The sequence below is a fragment of the Lampetra fluviatilis genome, chromosome 51 (assembly GCF_964198595.1).
Source record: "Lampetra fluviatilis chromosome 51, kcLamFluv1.1, whole genome shotgun sequence".
Classification (NCBI taxonomy): Eukaryota; Metazoa; Chordata; class Hyperoartia; order Petromyzontiformes; family Petromyzontidae; genus Lampetra; species Lampetra fluviatilis.
The window spans coordinates 2525130-2543547 of NC_136325.1; the positions used below are offsets into that span (position 1 = coordinate 2525130).

An 18418-nucleotide genomic window follows, 5' to 3' on the forward strand; every position below is an offset into this window, starting at 1 on the left:
TCTACACGAGACGAGTGGAGTGTGTAGCCAGAGGCATAGGGTCTACACGAGACGAGTGATGTGTGTAGCCAGAGAGCTAGAGTCTACACGAGTTAAGTAAAGAGTGTAGCCAGAGGCAGAGAGTCTACACGAGTTAACTAAAGTGTGTCGTCAGAAGAATAGAGACCACACGTTGTATTGTGACAAGTCAAGATTTAATAAAAAGTGTGTTACCCGTCAAGAAGTTTCCTGCGTCATTTCCGATACTTCAACTGGCGTTAGAAGTGAAACTGTCTTCCAAGCATGGATACAAGGAAGACCAATCGGACCCACGGGATTGACCGCGAGGACAACCTTGACGACCCGGGCCAGCTGCCGTCGGGGGGTGAGGACGAAGAATGGCCCACGCTGCAAGATCCGCCGACGGTGCCGGAGGAGCGACGGGGGACCGAGGCCGTGCTCCGTGAGGCGCACTCTCGTCTGGCGGAGCTGCTGCTCGCCGCCGCGTCCATCCTGGCGGAAATCAGCTCGTCGGCTGGAGCGGAGACGGCGGCGGACATTCTACAGGGTCGCCCCGCAGATTCCCGCCAAAATGACTTGGCGATTCCCGCCATTTCATTGGCGGCGACTTTTGGCGGGAACGGCGACCGCCACGTGGCGGCGGTTCTCCAAGCGCGCCCTCTTATGTCATCAACGCGCGCTGCGGACCGCCATCAGTCATCCGCCATTGGGGCCGCCATCTTACACACCGACGGAGCGGCGGGAAGGAACCACGACGCGGAGGACGACTTCATTTTTCAACAGCGCCTCCCCGCATTGTCAGCCTTCAAGGCGGAAGGCGGGGACTGGGGCCAATTTCAGCGCAGGTTTTTGGCGCATCAGGAGATGTCTGCCTGGTCCGATGCTACGGCGCTGCGGGCACTGCCTGCCATGTTGGACGACAACGCGCTCGCGGCCTTCATGTCTGCTCGGAGGTCGGACCGCTCGACGCTGAAGGCAGCGCTGGGTCTCATGGCCAAGGTCTACGGACCTCCCTCGGCGTGCCGCCATCATTTCTATGCGAGGCGGAAGGCGGACACGGAGACCGCGCTCGCCTATCGCACGGCGTTGCTGGCTCTCGCCGATGCTGCATTCCCTCGGATGGACGAGGAGGGCCAGGATGCGATGGTTTTGGAGCAGCTGCTTAAGTTGGCGCAGGACCTGGGGGTCCCCATCAACACGGCCGACGAGATCGACATTTCTTCCTTACGGGTCGCTACGAGTATACAAGCGCACGAGGTCCTTCAACGCAAACAGGGGATCGTCTGCAACGCAGCCGTGGCCTCAGCTCCGGGTCCGGTGATCACCGAACCCCAAGTCGTCGGTCCGCGAGAGGAGGCGTTCGCCGCGGAACGACCAGGGGACTGGAGGTCGGGGGGTCGGTCGCCTCTGCGATCGGCCCGCAAGCTGGAGCAACCGAGATCACCGACGACCCTCATCACGTGCTATAACTGTGGCCTCCGGGGTCACGTGGCGTCTGGTTGCCGCGCTCCCCGTCAGCGCGCCATGGGATCTCGGCTGGACGACGACCAAGGCCCCAAGGCATCTCTACAAACCCCGGCAAGTCGCAGCACCTCACACGCTCGGCCCACACACTCGACACGCATGGGCCGTCGCGGGGCGACGGAGGAGGGCCGGTTAGGGTTCGGTGATTCGGTTCGGCGAGGGGGTTTCGGCCGGGACCGGGGAGACATTAAATGGTCGGAGTTGGGGCACAGAATTGTGGCTGCTTCAGCGGGTTCATCCGTCGTCGCGGGTTCTATTGATGGGGTCGAGGTCAGGGTATTGGTGGACACGGGGGCGTCGGCGACTATTATATCGGACCTCATTTATAACATTCTCCCCGTACAATGCCGTCCGCTGCTCCCAGTGGATGTGCCATTTTTTGCCGCAAATGGGGGATCGTTGGGCATTATTGGTCAGATTAGGGCGTCCATTTGCATTGGAGATATCAAATTGTCGGGACCCGTTTTCGTTTCGTCTTCTTTGGCGGTTCCTTGTCTATTGGGCACTGATTTTTTGGCTAAGATGCCCATTAAAATTCTAATCGATCAGCGTTGCATTGAGATACCATCGGGTCGCCGTATTTCATTTTTGACGAACCCTACTGAGATTCGGACGGCGTGCGCCACGATACAAGCGTTGGCGACGCAGACCGTGCACATGCCCCCGGGTTCACAGATGCTAATTCCCCTCCGGTTGCGGAAACCATGGGTGGAGGGGACTTTGGAACAAGGCATGCTTTTGGGTCCTTCTAACAGGGCTGTCGGGGGGGTCGATTTGTCGGTGGCTCACACTTTGGTTCGGGCGGACAAGGATCCGTTTGTAATGGTTTTAAACGCTGGGTCGCGGCCAGCCGTTATTCAGCAGGGTACCGTGCTGGCTCACGCGGCGCGGGTTCCTGCGGAGGAGCGGCTGGTTGCGCACGTTGATCCGAGCCCCACGCAAAACATTGAACCAAGGGAGGACCTTGAATGGGTCCATTCGCTGTGCGCGGGCTCGGACGATTTGTCAGGTGTGCAGTTGGGTGCGCTGCGCGAGTTACTCATGGAATTCTCTGATGTGTTCAGTAAACATAAATATGACATTGGGTGTACGGATTTGTTGCGCCACCACATTGACACGGGCGATGCGGCGCCGGTCAGGCTAAATCCCTTCCGACTGAGTCCTGCGGAGAAGGTACATGTTCAATCGGCCGTTAACGATATGCTTGAAGCCGACATTATTTCGCCTTCCTCCAGTCCTTGGGAAGCACCTATTGTGCTGGTTAAGAAGCAAGACGGGTCCTTGCGATTTTGCGTAGATTTCCGTCGCCTGAATAAGATCTCTGTGGCTGACGCGTATCCGCTCCCCAGGATGGACGGGTCCCTCGATGCATTGTCTGGTGCGCGATATTTTTCGACTCTTGATTTATTATCGGGATTCTGGCAGTTGCCACTCGACGAAGAGTCTAAACCTAAGACAGCATTTCGGACTCCAGGGGGCTTGTTCCAGTTTAACCGGTTATCCATGGGACTTCACTCCTCTCCAGCGACGTTTCAGCGTCTTATGGAGTTGGTTTTGTCGGGCTTGCAATGGGAGACGTGCTTGATTTACCTTGACGATGTCATTGTTTTCAGTAGAACATTTGAGGAACACCTCCAGCGATTGAGAGGGGTGTTCTTGCGAATGCGATCGGCTAAATTGAAATTTAAACCGGCCAAATGCCACCTTTTTCGTAAGTCCGTTAGATACTTGGGTCACATTGTCGACTCTTCGGGGATCTCTACCGATCCCGCGAAGACGGACTGTGTCAGTTCATGGCCGACACCCACGTCAGTTGCAGACGTGCGTAGTTTCATCGGTTTTGCTTCGTATTACCGCCGATTCGTTGAGCACTTCGCCACTATTGCAAAACCCTTGCATGCTCTAACGGCGAAAGGTGTGAAGTTCCGATGGGGACCGGAGGAGGAGGCCGCGTTCTGCTCCCTCCGGGACGCCTTGGTGGGTGCCCCACCCTTGCGTTATCCGGATTTTGCGAGTCCCTTCTTGCTAGATACGGATGCTAGCAACACGGGCATTGGGGGGGTACTGTCCCAGGTCGTTGGGGGAGTCGAAAGGGTGGTCGCTTATGGTAGCAGGGTGTTGTCTCCGGCGGAGCAGCGCTACTGCGTCACCCGTCATGAACTGCTCGCCATTGTATTTTTCGTACAACAGTTCAGACCGTATCTCTATGGTCGTCACTTTACGGTCCGGACGGATCACGCGGCGCTACAGTATTCGTTGAGGGTCGCCCAGCCCTCGGGCCAATTGTCACGGTGGTTGGAAGTCCTCCAAGACTATCAGTTCACGACCACGTACCGTAAGGGGTTGCGACACACAAATGCCGATGCCCTGTCGCGATTGTTGCCTTGTCAGAAATGTGCGTGTCTATCGGGATCGGCGCGCTGTAAACCGCCGGTTGGGGAAGTTAGGGGGGCATTGGTTGCGACCGCGGACACACCAATCGGGGATGTTCCCGCTACCTCTCAGGATCGGGACTCGCTGCTCTCACTGTCGCTGAGTGAGTGGGGCCGCCTCCAAATGGCGGACAGCTCCCTGCTAGCGTTGCGCCGCAGGGTGGGAGGTCCTAACGAGGACCAGGAGCGAACTGGCTCCTATGTACTTAAACAGGGCATGTTGATGAGATGGGACAGTTTGTCCCGGCGGCATGCACTGGTGGTGCCTTCTGCTGTGAGGGGGAAAGTTGTTTTGGCCGCACACGAACGCCTCTTGCATTTGGGGGTAAACAAAACGCTTGCCCTGCTTCAGCGTGATTATTATTGGCCGGGAATGGGGGGCGACGTGGTAAATATTCTGAAGGGATGTGTTGAGTGCGCCAGGCGGAAACCACCGCCCGTGGCAGCTAATCCACCACTGCAATCCATTCAAGTCTCGCGCACTAACGAGCTTGTTGCGCTCGATATTCTGGGGCCCTTTCCAGTCACGCCTAGGGGTAATAAGTACCTGTTGGTGGGGGTCGAATATTTTACCCGGTGGCCTATGGCGTGGCCACTCGCCAACCAGTCGGCGGCGGCTGTGACGGACGCCTTTGTCCAGGGCTACGTCCTGGACAAGGGGGCTCCCGAACGCCTGCTGACCGACCAAGGGAAAACATTTTCAAGTAAATTGCTGCAAGAGGTGTGCGATCTGTTGGGCACTAAGAAGGTGCGTACTTCCCCGTACCACCCGCAGACGGACGGGATGGTGGAGAGACTCCACTAAGACCTTGACTTCTATGCTGTGCCAGCGGGTGTGTGAGGCACATGTTGATTGGAACCTGCAGGTCCCCGGGGTCCTCGTCGCATATAGAATGGCCCCCCATGCAGCCACGGGGTTTTCCCCATTCTATCTGATGTACGGTCGGGAAGCCGACCCGCCAATGGAAACGCAGCTTGGCCTGTCCGCACCGCGACCTAATTCTAAATTGGCAGAACATATTAAATGTAATATTCATAAGCTGACAGAGGCAAGGGAGGCCGCACGGCTTAATTCGCGGGCTCGCCAAATTGCTAACGAGCGGTTGCGTGCACGAAAGGTGTCCGTCCACGACTGGAGACCGGGTGACAGGGCCTGGCTGCATTGCCCTCAGGCGCCTTTGGCTACGTCGCCTAAGTTGTTGAAGCCATGGCGGGGACCCGCGGAGGTCGTGCGTGTTGTACGCCCCCAGTGCGTTCAGATAAAATGGGGAAAGCGACGGTGGTACGTCCACCCCTCCCGACTGAAACCGTTCTCGCCTCCATATGGCCTCCCCTTGTGTCGTGAGGGCCGAGCATGTGACGTGACCGACGACCCAAAGGGGAAAATGTCCTTGCCTGATCCTCACATGCTTCCGCCTGATCTCCTCCCAGGTCTCTCGGAACTGACAGCTGCCGACCACCGGCGGCCGGATCTTCGCGGCGGGGCCGGTCCTTTCAGGCCCGACCCGCGCCGTCTAGAGCAACCGGAACCACCGGATGGTCGTCAGCGTCCCGTCCCATATGACGGACCGGCCAGACGGACTCGCGCCAAGGCGCGCTACTTTTCATGACCTACCATGTGAGGAGTCGAGGAAGTTGGAGCGCCTCGTCGCTGGGGTAGTCACGGGGACGCCGGGCGCGTTCATTTTCTGGAAATCACTTTTATTATGTTGTTCGTCGGGCTGTATATAGCTTTTTATAAGGTGTTGTGTGTTATTGTTGACTTTTCTTGTGTTAATTGTCAAATTGTACATAGGTTGCTGTTGTGTTGTTGTTGTGTTACGGGGCACACTGGGGGGGTGGGGGTTTTGTTGCGTTAACGGTGTGTGAGGTTGTTGGTTAGCAGCCGGGACGGCTGCGAGCTATGTGGGGGGGGGGTGATGTAGTGGCGATACGCGCTGGGGTAGCGATCAGGTGCCAACGCGTCGGGATTGGATGTGTGTGTGGTGACGCGCGCTGACGGTGAGGGATCAGGGGTCAGCGCGGGATCGTGTGTTGTGTGGTGCTGATTGGCTGGGTGCCGGTGACGCGCTGGTGTGGGAGTGATCGGGTGGCAGCGCGGCGTGAACGGGTGATGAGTGGAAACACGCGCTGGGGGAAAGCGGATCGTAGAGATAGCGCGTCGTGATTGGTTCACTAAGGAGCGATGCTCACATCGAGGTCCGCATCCGCTCCGTCTCCCGGGAGGAGGGACTATATAAGGTGATGCGCACAGGCGCACGGGGAGAGTGTAACCAGCGAAGACTGAAGACGGAGAGGAAGAGACAGGGCCCTGCGGTACCCAGTCCCGCTGTCCTGTGAGGACCCGGACTCGGTGTAACCCAGAGGCGGAGTGTAGGGGGAGCATGCAGTGTCAGCATGTGGAGTGTGTAGCCAGAGAGCTAGAGTCTACACGAGACGAGTGATGTGTGTAGCCAGAGAGCTAGAGTCTACACGAGACGAGTGACGTGTGTAGCCAGAGAGCTAGAGTCTACACGAGACGAGTGATGTGTGTAGCCAGAGAGCTAGAGTCTACACGAGACGAGTGACGTGTGTAGCCAGAGAGCTAGAGTCTACACGAGTTAAGTAAAGAGTGTAGCCAGAGGCAGAGAGTCTACACGAGTTAAGTAAAGTGTGTCGTCGGAAGAATAGAGACCACACGTTGTATTGTGACAAGTCAAGATTTAATAAAAAGTGTGTTACCCGTCAAGAAGTTTCCTGCGTCATTTCCGATACTTCACATGCTTGAAATCTATTACACAGCGAATATTGAACTGAAGCTTGACTTTAACAAAACTAATCGCAAATAAAATCGCAATCGCAAAATCTGTCGTAAAAATCTCAATGAGATATTTTCCCCAAATCGTTCAGCCCTAGTACCCGGTGCAATGTGTAAACATCTCCCCAGTGGGGAGACAAAGGCGGTCGGGCGTGGTGCTGGCCACCCACCCCCTCGTGTGCCGTGCCGGCCTTCATTCGGTGTTCCTCGCTAAGCACTTGCCCCAGCGGTCTGTTAAGTCTACACGTGGAATCTTTGTCTCCATGCCCCTCCCCCAATCCCCCTCCCTCTGTTTCTTCCCTCACCCTCAATTATTCCCCCATCCATTGCCCCCCCCACCCCTCATTCCCACCCCCCCATTCCCCCCCACCCCGTGTCCCCCGCCCCATTCTGCACACCGCTCTCCACCCCATTGCTTCCTCATCCCCGCCCCCCAACAATCCCCGCCCCAATCATTCCCTCCCCCACCCCCTCCCCATCTGTCTCCTCCCCCCGGCACGATGATAGACTTTGACCCGTAATGCCAGCACACAATGACCGACTCTGATTAATCTTTTTGTTTGCCGTTCCATAAAAAAGTGTAGAGTGCTACTGCTCTTGGGCCAAACATCCGAATGTAAAAAAGCAAAAACATTACATGCAAATGGCTAAGTTGGCATGGACGTGACAACACCTTCCCCGAATACGATAGCTTGTCAGGATTCTCCTAAAATGGTGCATTGAGAGGAGGTGAGTCCATCGCGGTGTAAACGAGGTTAACGATAAAAAAAAAGTGTTGGACGCAGAGGATGCACCCAGACATTGTCCTCATGAAGCGAGCGTGGGGATGGCGACCATGGCCAGACACAGCACAGGCAGAGACGGCAGCCCCTTGACACCCGGGACCGGCTGTCCGTATTTCATCCCAATCCTCAATCCTGGCGAGTCAAGTTTGGACAAGAGACAATTGAAGAGGCACGTCGAGCACCACCGTCGGAATATATTATTCTTCAAAAACTCGCTACAAAATATCAAACTTTCTTATGTTTATTTCTCTATGTATTTGTTTAGCCTCTCTCATTGCAATGTAATGCACATGTAGCCGGTGAGAGCTTCCCTGTGAATAGGAGTCATAGAATAGTTTAAGCACTTCTTTATTTCACCAACGCACAGCAGCAATCGTTCCAAGACCAACCCCGAACACAACGTCCCACAGGCCTTTTTAACCCCTAAATCTCCGCTCCCAATACACATCCGCGTCTAGCATGCCTGGTCCGGGTGACGTCACTGCCCTTTGACCCCTGACCCCCGTCTCGCACATTCCTGGGCGTATTCTTAGGTTTTTTCGGTAAAGTCACGTAGGTAAAACATTAAAATTAATGAAAGTAAAATAAAACAAAATAAAAATAAAAATCACGACGTTTCGGAGGCAACACAAGTCTCCGTCATCAGGTGGGACCGTCACAGCCGAATTAGCTGCATCAAGTGAAGCAATGATTCAAGATGTAATCCCTTATAAGCAAGTTGAAGGGAGGTGGAGAGGGGGGGGGGGTTTGGAGAGCTTATCAGACTGTGGTAGCCAATGAATGGAAACGTATTGGGAGGGAGGAGGAGCGGTGATCAAAGACTGCACGTAGTGCTCAACACAATGAATGGACACGTGTCGGGAGGGAGGAGGTGCGGTGATCAAAGACTGCACGTAGTGTTCAACACAATGAATGGAGACGTGTCGGGACGGAGGGTGAGCGGTGATCAAAGACTGCACGTAGTGCTCAACACAATGAATGGAGACGTGTCGGGACGGAGGGTGAGCGGTGATCAAAGACATCACGTAGTGCTCAACACAATGAATGGAAACGTGTCGGGACGGAGGGTGAGCGGTGATCAAAGACTGCACGTAGTGCTAAACACAATGAATGGAGACGTGTCGGGACGGAGGGTGAGCGGTGATCAAAGAACAATGAAGAGATTACTGTTAAACACTGGGGATGTTAACACTCGGTGAAGTAAATTAAAATAGTGCCTGTCAGATAAGATGGTCCAAAAAGTGTAATTAAGTCTTTTTTGCGTGGTTAATAACATCTTTCCAGTGATTACTAAGTTTGTACCCATCATCACGGTTGAAATTGTGTCTGTGTTTGTATATTTGTATGGCTTCGTGTACAAACCTTTGATGGTAGCCAGTAGGTTTGCAGAGAACCTTGGTATCGGAAAAGACAATTTCATGAGAGCCCACAGAGTTGTAGCAATGATCGGCAACGGCCGAAGAATCAGTTCTGCCGTGTTTCAGATCTGACTTGTGCTCGCGGACACGATCAGAAACATGACGTTTCGTTTCTCCAATGTAGCAATCACCACAAATGCAACTCAATTTGTAGACTCCAGGATACTGTAAGTCAGGAACGACATCCTTCACAGATGGAATCAGATCACGGATTTTATGCACTGTACTGAATCGGACTTGGATCTTATGTTTGTTTAGAATTTTGGAGATCTTTTTGGTCACGCCTGCTATGTATGGTAACAGGCGTGACCAAAAAGATCTCCAAAATTCTAAACAAACATAAGATCCAAGTCCGATTCAGTACAGTGCATAAAATCCGTGATCTGATTCCATCTGTGAAGGATGTCGTTCCTGACTTACAGTATCCTGGAGTCTACAAATTGAGTTGCATTTGTGGTGATTGCTACATTGGAGAAACGAAACGTCATGTTTCTGATCGTGTCCGCGAGCACAAGTCAGATCTGAAACACGGCAGAACTGATTCTTCGGCCGTTGCCGATCATTGCTACAACTCTGTGGGCTCTCATGAAATTGTCTTTTCCGATACCAAGGTTCTCTGCAAACCTACTGGCTACCATCAAAGGTTTTTACACGAAGCCATACAAATATACAAACACAGACACAATTTCAACCGTGATGATGGGTACAAACTTAGTAATCACTGGAAAGATGTTATTAACCACGCAAAAAAGACTTAATTACACTTTTTGGACCATCTTATCTGACAGGCACTATTTTAATTTACTTCACCGAGTGTTAACATCCCCAGTGTTTAACAGTAATCTCTTCATTGTTCTTTGATCACCGCTCACCCTCCGTCCCGACACGTCTCCATTCATTGTGTTTAGCACTACGTGCAGTCTTTGATCACCGCTCACCCTCCGTCCCGACACGTTTCCATTCATTGTGTTGAGCACTACGTGATGTCTTTGATCACCGCTCACCCTCCGTCCCGACACGTCTCCATTCATTGTGTTGAGCACTACGTGCAGTCTTTGATCACCGCTCACCCTCCGTCCCGACACGTCTCCATTCATTGTGTTGAACACTACGTGCAGTCTTTGATCACCGCTCCTCCTCCCTCCCGACACGTGTCCATTCATTGTGTTGAGCACTACGTGCAGTCTTTGATCACCGCTCCTCCTCCCTCCCAATACGTTTCCATTCATTGGCTACCACAGTCTGATAAGCTCTCCAAACCCCCCCCCCCTCTCCACCTCCCTTCAACTTGCTTATAAGGGATTACATCTTGAATCATTGCTTCACTTGATGCAGCTAATTCGGCTGTGACGGTCCCACCTGATGACGGAGACTTGTGTTGCCTCCGAAACGTCGTGATTTTTATTTTTATTTTGTTTTATTTTACTTTCATTAATTTTAATGTTTTACCTACGTGACTTTACCGGAAAAAACCTAAGAATATGAATCATTGCAGTCACGAAAGCTTCAAATCTAGAATTCCTGGGCGTGTGATTGGTGCGTGTTGTCGTGATAGCGGAGATGTCGTGTTTGCGTTGTGCGTGTGCGTGAGGGTGGCTCGCAGATCCCTTACACCTGTAATGAATTGCACGTATAAATGTGCACTCTCCTACGTATTGCTGTAATTGCTACGGAGAGCGAGGTGTGGTTTTTTATAATTGTAAGTGTAGGCAATGATGATCCGAGAAAGGAACCTAAGCCTTAGGTGCACAGCTGGCCACGACCAGCAGTGTGTAGACTATTCTGATACGGGGCACACAACCAGTTCAGATTTGGGGTGAACTGCGTGCTGGTGGCATGACATGAGCTCTGATAAAATATCAAATATGACTCGGTTATGTTACTTGACTGTTTATTGAGTTATTGGTGGTGATAAAGATATTCACAAAACTTCGATATTAGAATTCATTTAAATGTATAAAATGCTCAATTGGGGCTGGAATATGATTAACACTGGTGCTCAATCCCATTAATAGAGGGACTGAGCTGAGGTGTTGTGTGATGTGGGGGATGATCGGGGTGTAACTGGTCATGATTGCAAGTTGTAAGCTGTACACTAACTGAGAGTTACAGTGTTATTGTTTGACGCTTTTTTGCGCGGGATATAACTTGTTTATTTTTACCAATCCAACTCGGGTCTATAGACGTCACGGAGTTGAAAAATGATTGGAGTGTTTTAGTGATGACATTTTTTCGTGATAATTGATCACATTTGATGTTTTGTTGTTCATTGGGAATGCACACGATGGCCGACTTAGAACTTAAATGTAACATTGAGCTCATGGGGTGCGCAAAATGTGTTTTGGCAGAGGTTACATTCCCGATTGGGATATAAGATATAATAATTGTTGATATGTTTATTGTCAATAAAATGTTATTTACATAATTTACATATTCATGTTATTATATTTTTTGAAAGTGCTTTATTGTAAATTATATAAGTACGTATTGTTTCATTTATGCAGTATTATCAGACGTTTGATGTTAACTATTCAAATGTTTCTTGTTAAATGTTTGTTAAATAATGTAAGTCAAATATTCAAAGATATGATAAGCGGTTGTTATCATCATTGAGATTTGGGTGTGCTCCGTGCTGAGGGACAGAACTGAGGTTTGTGTGACGTGGAAGGTGGATAGGTTGTGTCTGGTCACGATTGCGGATACGCAAATACCCCTCGGAAGAACATTTTTAAATAAGGGGCCGTCCATAAATGACGTCACGCACCTAGGGGAGGGGTCAGAAATTTGTGACTGTGTGACGAGGGGGGGTTGTTTGAGAAATGTAACGTCACATCAAAATGCGCAACTTTAAATAGATATAGACAACACGTTCTACTTTATTAAATACACTTTTTAATAAATGTTTTCTCCTACAACATCAGAGTGCGGCGCCGCATTAAATACGCTCTACAATGACAATTTTTTAAAGCGATTTGAAGCATGTTTCATTTGGGGGGGGGCATAGCTTTGTGACTTAATTTTTCAGGGGGGGGTCTTACTTTTTGTGACCCCGTGGGAGGAGGGGGGGGCGGTCAAGAAACGTCCAAAATCGCGTGACGTCATTTTTAGACGGCCCCCAAAGCGTAGTTGCCATTTCACAAAGTTGTGGTGCTCATCTTTTGTGGAGTCGCCAACTTCTCGGGAGGACGGAACACGACGCAGAGTATCATCTCATCGTCTCCTAACTTTAATTTTTGTTGGTAAATTGAGCCGACCTGTCTCCCTCGTTACGATTCACGGGAGGAGAGGGACAGAGCGGGCTGGGTAGACACACGTGCATGCTGTGTCAATTCATCTCAATTGCCCTGCTGTAATATAAACCTCTCCACGCCCTGCGTGTTGTATTATTGATAGCTCGGAAAGGAACTGCCAACACACTCTTCAACTTGTCAATGTGCACCATGATTTGTAAATAAATGTGAATACCATCGTGAACAAAAATAAACATAATGACCACATCACTGAGTTCCTTGTCGATATTCTGGGAAGGTTCGTAAATTTTGGAGAGAGGAGGGGACAGGGAATAAACAGGAAAATCCGAAATGTCATTACTTACCAGCGCATTTCAACATCTCTGAAAATTCAAATTGATGTCATGATTTAACTGAATATATCTACATTTAGGTATTGTTAACTCTATATTTTGAATTGTTGCGACCTCAACAGATGAACGGAAGGGAGTGATTTCCCAAGCAACTGTTCTGGCCTCACATATCGATGTGCCCAGGTGTTCAAGTGAAACCCCTTTGTGTATCGAGTTTTGCAATGTTTTAACAGCTGGTTGCCCGTGTTATTTTAGTGCATTGAAAAGACCAAGCTGACAACATAATAGATATGTAGTTAAGTACACTGTTAAAACGTCTTCAGGTGTTGAGGTTATTTACAGCCCAAAAACCAATGATTTAGGCTGTAATGAAACCCTCAAAGTCTTCATGAAGTGACCCAACATCACGACTAGCTACACTTTCAGGAGAGAGCAGACAGTTGAGAGCCCGGCTCGTGAAGATAGGTCACAGATACGCAGATTCCCACAGGTACAGCCCGCAAAGTCATAATTGACATTACAGCAGTTAATGGGTTCATTAATGAGCCCGTTGAGCAATAACATCCCCACTAGGAAGGTATATGGACTAATTAGAATACAAGATTTTAAATTGATACCCAGGGGCAATAGTAATGGATGATGGAATTCTAAGTGACATCTCATTTTATTTTGTTATGGAGGCTTGCATACTTGGTACCCACAGTAAAACACTACCTATGAATGCACTCTATATGTAAAGCCACCATAGATAATACATTCTAAGTTATACATGCATTAACACACTATCTAAGAAAATAAACTAATTCGGAGACATTTACACCATTTTTATATTAGTGCCATATACAACACGATGACTTTAAAAATATATGTTTTCAAATTTTTTTTTAAACAATTTAGGTTGAAGCATTTAAAAATGTATGTAGTGATTTTAAAAAATAACTGGAAACATGACCCAATTGCTTCTAATGCAGTCACCTCCCAACCTGAAGTGTAAATATCACATTACGAGCTAATCTTGACTCAAAAGACTCCACAGGGCAATGGGTAAATCCGCAGGGCGCTGCAGCACGCACCAGGCAGCCCGGAACCTCCCATCGCGCCTGAAGGCTCACGGTCACGTGGTCCCCAAAACGCATATAAATCAGCAGATTCCACGAGCATCACTGATCTGCTCTCAGTTCAAGCAACGAAAACAAGGTGAGTTCTCTTCTATTTTTGAGCTATTGTTCGTCAGTTATTGTTCATATTATTAGTGAGCATTTGTACGCATTTTCACAACCTGTTTTTATTTGATAAATGGTTTTCCCCTTTTATCTGGCAACAAAACAGGTGTTAAGTTGTTAAAAGACCAAACTGAAACCTATTACAAGGAATAATGTCTACATTAACCACAATACTTGTGGTTAAAATGCAAAAAAAACATACATTGTCTTTGAAACTGATTGGTGCACACCAGAGTCATCTTTCTTTTGAGCCTCGTCTTAAACGGTGTTAGACCAAAGGACGCCAAAAGGCGTACAGCACAAAGACAACGCACCATCAGAGTAATGAGAGCTCGGGGAGAGCATGTACATCATAGGACCTCCTTTGCCAGTACCAAAATATAAAAGTTTTCAGTTTGGTGTTTTAACAACTTAAAACTTGTTTTGTTGCCAGATAAACAGGGAAAAACCTATTCTCATATTTTGGTACTGGAAAAGGAGGTCCCATGATATTTTTATTTAACAATGTTTTGTGACTTCAACAGGGACTGCGTGATAAGGTCTCAGGCTATAGACGCAGGAGCCCAAGGAACGCAATTATGGAGAACAGAAGCTCTGTGCTCCACCTCGCCACATTTGAAGCCCCGTACTCTATACAGGTGCTGATATTCAGCCTGTGCCTTGCGATGTACCTAACTATAACTGCAGCCAATCTGCTGGTGCTCGTGACGGTGGCAGTGTCCACAGACTTACACAAGCCCATGCACATGTTTTTGTGCAATCTCGCAATTGGGGACATCATTATCAGCACCGGTGGCTTGCCCAAGCAGCTGCACGTTCTCCTGACAGGCGACAGAAAGATCCTGTATGTGTCATGTGTCGCACAGTTGTTCACACTTCACACATCTGCAACGAATGAGATTTTAACATTGGCTATAATGTCTGTTGATCGCTACCTGGCCATCTGCTACCCATTGCACTACCACACCAAGGTTACTGTAACGAGATCAATTTTCATGGCATTACTGTCCTGGCTGATGTCAGCGGTTTCAGTCAGCATTCTAGTCAGCCTTCAAATTTCAATGGAATTAAGCGAAAAAAACAGGCAAATCCAGGGCATAATTTGTGATAATATGGGATTATTAAAGTTGGCTGTCGGTGACACGAGCAAAATGGATGTTGTCGCAGCGTCAACGGTCGCAACGTTTGTTGTATTTCCTCTGTGTGTGGTTGCGTACACCTACATTCGAATTTTTATTGAGTGCAAGATTTCGAGCTCTGCGTTCAGAAGCAAAGCTCTGCACACATTCGGCACGCATTTCATGGCACTCGCTGTGTTTTTCACGTCCGTTTTTTTAGACATCCTTTTGCCACGCTTTGTGAAGGATGCGAACAGCGAGGGCGTCAACTTGAGATGCGCCGCTCAGTTGGTGTTCTTGCTCAGCCCGATTGCGAACGTACTCATTTATTGCCTACGCACCCTAGAGCTGAGGCTCGCAATTAATACGCAATTCAACAAGATATTGAGAAAGGTGCATTACTGTCCAACAATCAAAGTGAATGTATCAGATCGTGGTTGAATGATGCTTAATACAAAGCACAGTATAGAATATACCTCGGTTAACACAATGGATATGTAGTTTCAATCAATATGATTTAAATCCACTTCCCACCCTATCTCCGTGTTTTACTGAAGTTCCTGACTGGCTCGCAGCAAATTTTCTTCAATTTAATACTCTAAAACTAAAGTTCGCTTTATTGATAGAAAAAACATCAATTACCTCGCATCAGCAACCTACTGTCAATCGACATATTTGTCAACAGGCACGAAATCTGGGTTTCATTTTTGACTCCAACATCTCCTTTTCTACTCACATTTCCTCCATGTGCAAGACTGCTGACTTTCATCTCCCCAATATTTCTCGTGTCCAGAACTGTATCTCCCATACAGCTGCAGAAGCAATTAATGAATTTGTAATTTCCAGGTTAGACAACTGCAATACTCTGTTATGCGGTCATCCTTTGTCCTTGATCCTACGTGCCCAGTATGTTCATAACGCAGCTGTAAGAGTACTCACTCATACCCGGTAGCGTCATAATTTTACACCCATTTTACGATCCCTGTGCAGGCAACCTATCCAGTCCAGAATCACCTTGAAGATCGCACTCACAGACCTCCGATTTTCAGTTTACTCTCCTCCCCGGGTTCTCCATCTTTTCTAGGTTTGCTCTCTACCTCCCACTTCACATCCCGCAAATCAACTCCATATGATTAAAATCTGAACTGAATGTAATTTTATTCATCCAGGCATACGCGAGAAAAAAAAGAAATAACTTTTTGGACTGATTGATATAAATTCGTCGTTATATTTTGGCACTAGACTGCCCCTCCTGTGAAGGTTTCCTGGCTTAGTTGGGAAATTGTGATTATGGTCTGGAATGTTGACCTATTGGACTCATTTCTTTGTTTTTATCACTTTTTTTTTGTTTGTAGGCTTTTTCTTTTGGTGCCATTTATTAATTTGTTTATTCATTTTAGATTTTATTGGTCGTTAGGGGTTTTCATTGCTTGGTTTGTACAGATGTGTGTGCATGTGTTGGGCTTCATATTTTTGGTTCTTTCGGTAAAGTCACGTAGAAGATACATAATAATAAAAAATAAAATAAAACATAATAAATAAAATTATCACGACATTTCGGCCACAACGCAAGCAGCCGTCCTCAGATGAAGAACAGGGCTGTCGGAAAGACAGCATCCTAATGAATACTGTTAAGCTTGGCAGCGTATTTTTAAGCTGGGTCGGAGCGGGAGAGAGCCTTGACAAATGAGTTTACATATCAACAGAGGGATTTAGCATATTGATGTCAATTGCAGATAAGGGATTAGTCACTACTTGTGGAATGTGTAGGTGGTGGGGGTCTCAAAGTCATGTTATGCTAGTGTATCATGTAGGATTAGCAGTAATAAAGGGAGGGAAATTTTAATAGTAAAGAGCTGCAGCAGCGAAACCAGCGCGTATCAAGCTCGTGCATTATGTGGACAACAAAAAAGGAGTTTCTAAAGAACTACCATACAATACACCGATGTGAAAAGAAACCTAAATATAAACTACATCAATATAATCAATGTACTCAATATACTCTCCAATAAGCTGAGCTATTAACATTAAGTACCTGGGTATACACAACACTATATAATGACTACCATATAGTTAACTTATAAAAAACTAAAATATAAAGTACATCAATATAATCAATTAACATAATATACTCTCCAATAAGTTGAGCTACTAACAATAAGTCATTATACATTACACTTCTATGTCGAAAAAAGTGGCGTTTTTTTTCTTAACGTTAGCACCACGGAAAGCGGCGAGCGTTGTTCAGACGGACGAATCCATCTATGCTCAGAACGGAGGAGAGGGGAGAGAGAGATACAACCACGTAGCGCTACTCTGTCTTGTGCTGCGTTACAACTATGCTATAAACTAGACTACTATAAATTACAATATTTTAAACTCCAATTTAAACTACACTGTATAATATCGTATACACAGCTCAATATAAGCTCTAACATTATTTATATGCCTCCAACTAAACTTTTTTCTACATCACGCGACTCTACACCGTACTATGCACTGCCATAGACAAACTCCAACATTGAATTATACACTGCGTTACTATACACTACCTTAGGCTATACTTTGTAATATGTATTATTCTACAAACCCTAATGTATACCACACAGCTGTATATTCACGATACAATTATGAGACTATATATTATCTTACACATTCTATTAAACATTACACTATTATACTATTTATTATTATACAATCTACGATACGCCATACCATTGACAGTCGGGTGAAAGGTACTAAGAGGAAGCAAAGAAATATGTCAATGAGAGTGGTAGCAGGAAACTTGCAGCGGAGCAAAGGCTCCGATCCGTGAAGAGAATACAAAAGCTATAAAGTCAACTAGCGCTTAGTACCCGGCGTTGCCCGGGCGAAAAAGGCAGACACACATGTAGTTACACACGCAAATCGACTGACACACACACAGAGTTACACGCACAAATGGGCTCACACATACATACATAGACTGAACAACAATAACCGCCATTTGCCACTATGTGGCGGTGACGTCACAACAACGCTTGTACCAGGCTATGTGCATCTTGAGGCCACGTGAAGTGTCGAACGCCCGCTGGCAGGAGGTCACGGGGCAAACCCAGATGGTACAGGTCGACTGACTGAGACGACTGGCTGATGCACCACCTGTGGCCTCTACTGTGGCAACTTTCATTGCTTTAGCCACCCGGCGCTCCGCTCGTTGTTGTGAGCGTCGCTCCACCGCCTTTCGTTGTTGTTGGAGGGCGACTGCCTCCAACTGCCCAGTAGCCTCCTTCAGGAGCCTCCTCCACAGAGGCCGATCTTGACACGGATGGTACCAGTCATCGGCAAGTGGACTCAGCTCCAAGTCCTCCTGTACCACATTACTCCATGTCTTCTCCAGCACGTGCCGCGCCCGTTTAGCCCCCTCGATCCGGCCGAACAAAATCTGTTTAGGCATGCGGTGGCTGGCCATACGGGCTACATGACTCAGGCAACGCAGCCTTGCCTGCCATAGGAGGTCACTGATGGGACTTTGTCCACATCTTTCAAGGATGTGTGA

At 48.3% G+C, this 18418-nt stretch overlaps 1 protein-coding gene across 1 annotated transcript; it reads left to right on the plus strand.

Annotated features, from left to right (window-relative positions):
- Positions 1-14340: 14340 nt before the first annotated feature.
- Positions 14341-15321, plus strand: LOC144948768 (olfactory receptor 1E16-like). Its single transcript, XM_078878414.1, has one exon. The coding sequence runs from the start codon at positions 14341-14343 to the stop codon at positions 15319-15321; it is 981 nt and encodes a 326-aa protein (XP_078734540.1).
- The last annotated feature ends 3097 nt before the right edge of the window (positions 15322-18418 follow it).

Bases quoted from the DNA above. Each gene is read 5' to 3' on its own strand.
- LOC144948768 (XM_078878414.1), top strand. From the start codon at position 14,341: ATGGAGAACAGAAGCTCTGTGCTCCACCTCGCCACATTTGAAGCCCCG.